This window comes from Ctenocephalides felis, unplaced genomic scaffold (genome assembly GCF_003426905.1).
Source record: "Ctenocephalides felis isolate EL2017-DRISC unplaced genomic scaffold, ASM342690v1 CF-g0.4_SCAFFOLD_00813, whole genome shotgun sequence".
Lineage (NCBI taxonomy): Eukaryota > Metazoa > Arthropoda > Insecta > Siphonaptera > Pulicidae > Ctenocephalides > Ctenocephalides felis.
In genome coordinates this window covers 7374-11011 of record NW_020536967.1, presented here as the reverse complement: position 1 = coordinate 11011, position 3638 = coordinate 7374, and the positions used below count along the sequence as shown (strand labels likewise).

At 30.2% G+C, this 3638-nt stretch overlaps 1 protein-coding gene across 1 annotated transcript; it reads left to right on the top strand.

Annotated features, from left to right (window-relative positions):
• Positions 1-414: 414 nt before the first annotated feature.
• On the top strand, positions 415-1265 carry LOC113369811. Its single transcript, XM_026610388.1, has 4 exons — positions 415-462; positions 539-625; positions 701-850; positions 954-1265. The coding sequence occupies exons 1-4, from the start codon at positions 415-417 to the stop codon at positions 1263-1265; spliced, it is 597 nt and encodes a 198-aa protein (XP_026466173.1).
• Positions 1266-3638: the final 2373 nt, after the last annotated feature.

The following is a 3638-nucleotide window of genomic DNA, read 5'->3' as shown; positions in this document are numbered from 1 at the left end:
TTTATTCACAATAAACAATATATGAAAATTAAAATATGCGTGTCAATGTTCTTAATTATTTATTTATAAAATACAATTCGAGTGCAGATGATGGTTGCAAGTGTGAGTTTAATAAATAAAATATCTTATATAATCCTTAACTTTGTTAAATTTATATATTATTTTTTATTATACATTTAACCAATCCGTTCATAAGTTTATTATTTAATGTCTTCCTATTTTGAAATCAAAAGATTATTGACGATAAAAATTATCAAGTAACACGTATTAGTAACGCAGATACTTACCTAACCCAGTGAGATTTTAATCGTTCCAAAACCGATAAGACTGACAAAATTGAGTATAAAAGGCCCCGATTATTGGAAAAAAAAATCAAACTTAGTTTGTTCTGTGTAAAAACAAATTTAATACAAAATGTTCAAAATCTTTATAGTCGCTTTGGCCGCAGTAGCCTGCGCTCAGGTAAGTGAAATTATTATTATTTTTAATAAATACATATTTAGTAATAAATATGTTGCTAATGTTTATATTACCTTAGGCTGCCAGCGTTCCATCTAATTTAGTTTCTGGAATGGCCACTACTTTCCAACAACGCATAACCGCACCCAATGAGAAATTGGCGATGGTAAGTAATACTTTCAGAGTTATAGATATAGGACAATTGTAAAATTGTAAATTATATAATTTCTGAACTTTCAAGGCACTCAATACTCTTAAGATGAGGGCTGATTTGCCTGGTCTTTCCGAAGCAGCACAACAGTGTTTGACAGAACAATTCAACAAGGTTGTTGCCTTAGGTCAACAAGTTGCAGATTCTCTAACAGCATGCGCTGGTGATCAAGCCGGCGATGTAGGTTTTATTTATAAAACTATAGATACCAATTTTAAAATATTTTATAAAATTCGAAGATTAGAATCAGTTTCAATATAGCTAATTGTACAATTTTGCTTAGGTGGAAGCTGTTTTGGCTGAATTACAAACAGCCTTAGAAGCCGCAGGAACCGCAGGATTGGAACTCGCTGGAAAATTCCAACAATGCTTGGAATTGATACCCAACTTTATTGACTTCGGAAACTGTGTTCAAGGAGTTGTTGATTCAGCTGCTGGACCAGCACAAGAATTAGCCAGCGCTTTGGAAAAGGCTGCAACTGCTTTGGCCGCACTTGGCGCTGAAGTTTTGGAGTGTGCCAAACCCGTGTTGGAAGAAGCCAACACTGCCATTGAACAAGTTGCCCAAGATGCTGTCCATTGCTTCGAATTGTAACCGTGCTATAAATATTATTTTTAGTTGAATAAATTATTTTTTTAACATTTGGCTTTTTTATTTATTATTTTGTCATTGTTGTAGAGGGTCTAGATTTGTATCTATTTTGAGTTTTACTCAAAATGAGGAATAAAAATTTCTTGATTTGAATTTATTGTCGGAAGCATAACACAAATTCTTAAGATGTCTAAGGCCCATCAATCAAAGACACACACACACACCACACACGTGTGGATTTGTGTGTATTTGAGTTAATTGATATGTTTGTTTGCCATGGTAGTTATATTTTTCTTTAACTCAAATGATTTTAATTGAATTTCTTGGTCATTTGGAGATTATTGAGAATAATTAATTACAATAATGCTCATGTTTTATTTTAATGGTATTACTATAATTATATAAGTTTATATCCAATTACTATAAGTGCAAATATTGATATTGACATTTTTAATACATTATTGAATACGTGGCATTGTTATTACATTATATGTACAAGCATGAGCAACTAGCGGCCGGCGGGCCGCATGCGGTCCTTTAACTATTTTTCTGCGTCCCTGCATTCCTAAAAGAGGATTTTATTTATTTCATCAACTATCTCCCAAAATTGTTAATTATAATGATAATGTATTATTTTGTTGTTGCATTCATTCATAAAATATTTACTTTTTCCATTTTGTATTTTTATATTATAACATTTATTAGTGAAAATATATCAAGCTTTTGTAAATTATGAGTTGCAACACAAAATTTTAAAATTTAAATGCTGTGCATGAGTTACAAATATTTCTCACCCTTAAAATAAATTCATGTTATGCTATTACTGAATTTATTAATTGTTTATTATCCTCTACGTTTTTATATAAATTGTCTTTTCTAATTCATAATGTGTATTAACTTATTATTAAAGTATATTAATCAGGTTCTTTTTTTTTCAGGATTCTGGAGTCAGAGTATGGACCTCGCCAAATGAAGCCCTTCCTTTAGGTATGTTTGTAATAATAGTTTTATATTATTTTAGTTATGCTTTTAATATTTAATTAACGATTGTTTATCGATATAGAGAAATTTGGCAAAAAGGTATATAATATGCTGATATTTGCATTTTATTTTAAATCTTTAACTTACTTGATTAGAAGAAGAAAAGTTTTAACATTTAACGAGCTCCACAAGTTGCAACTTTTTACTTTTATTAACTTCCCGTAGGGTAAGTTATTGTAATGGGCCGAAAATCGATATTGAAAATTTTTACATTTCTCGACGTTTTGAAGGTTTCTGAACATTTTGGCATACCTCAGAAAAAATGGACGTGTGTGTGTATGTATGTATGGACACAAAATTCCAGTCACGTTTTCGGGCGCACGGACCAATCGATTTGAATGGTTCAGAAAACATTCGATTCCTATTGATAGGGAAATGTGCTGATTAGTTTTTGGCAAAGGCAGGTCCAGCAGTTACGGAGATAAAGAGCAAAGAGTGCAGAAAATAGAAATCGAGTTTTTGAGAGAACGGAGCATCCGATTTGAATGATCTAAAAAACATTCAATTAGAATTGATTGGGAAAAGTGTTTATTAGTTTTTGGCAAAGGCCGGCCCAGCCCTTTCAATGATACGGAGCTAAATGTGTAAAAAATGGCAGTTTTTGAAAGAACTAAGCATCCGATTTGAATGATTCAAAGAACTTTCTGCTTGTTTTAACAAAATAATTGATTTTGGAAAAAAAATAGTTTCCACTTTTTTTTCTCAATTTTTTTTTTGTATATCGAAAATAATTCAGATTTTATTTTTGTTTGTGACTATAGTTGTAATATACTTTAAATAAATAATTTCAACTTTGCAATTCAGTTTCTATAATTCTTATAAATATTAGACAATGTTACAATATTAATAATATTCTATTTGAAAACTTCAGTATTCCTCGAACATTGCGTTAGGTACGGGAAGTTCCAGCAATTTGCCTTAAGGCACGATGCCATACACCTCACTAGTTTTTTATTGGTTCATAATATGACTATGTACATTCTTAATTTATTTTTAGAATAATTTGCATCATTTTTGTTTGATATCTATGTATTACGTCAATATTTCTTCAACTGTAACACGTTACTCAAAATTGTATATCTACAAGTTGTGTATTGTAAACAGAAATATCAAAATTTTAAATCATATTTTTCAATGAGATCAGAATCTCTACATAAACTCATACTTTTAATTAAAATTAAATGATGTCATATAAATTGTACGCAGGGCATAGAAGTCTTGAATCAAGACTAATCTTGATAAGACGTAGTATAAAAATCTATGTAGCGCATTATATTTTCAACAAATTAAAAAAGTGTTTGTAGAAGATTAGGTCAATACAAGAAAAATGAACAA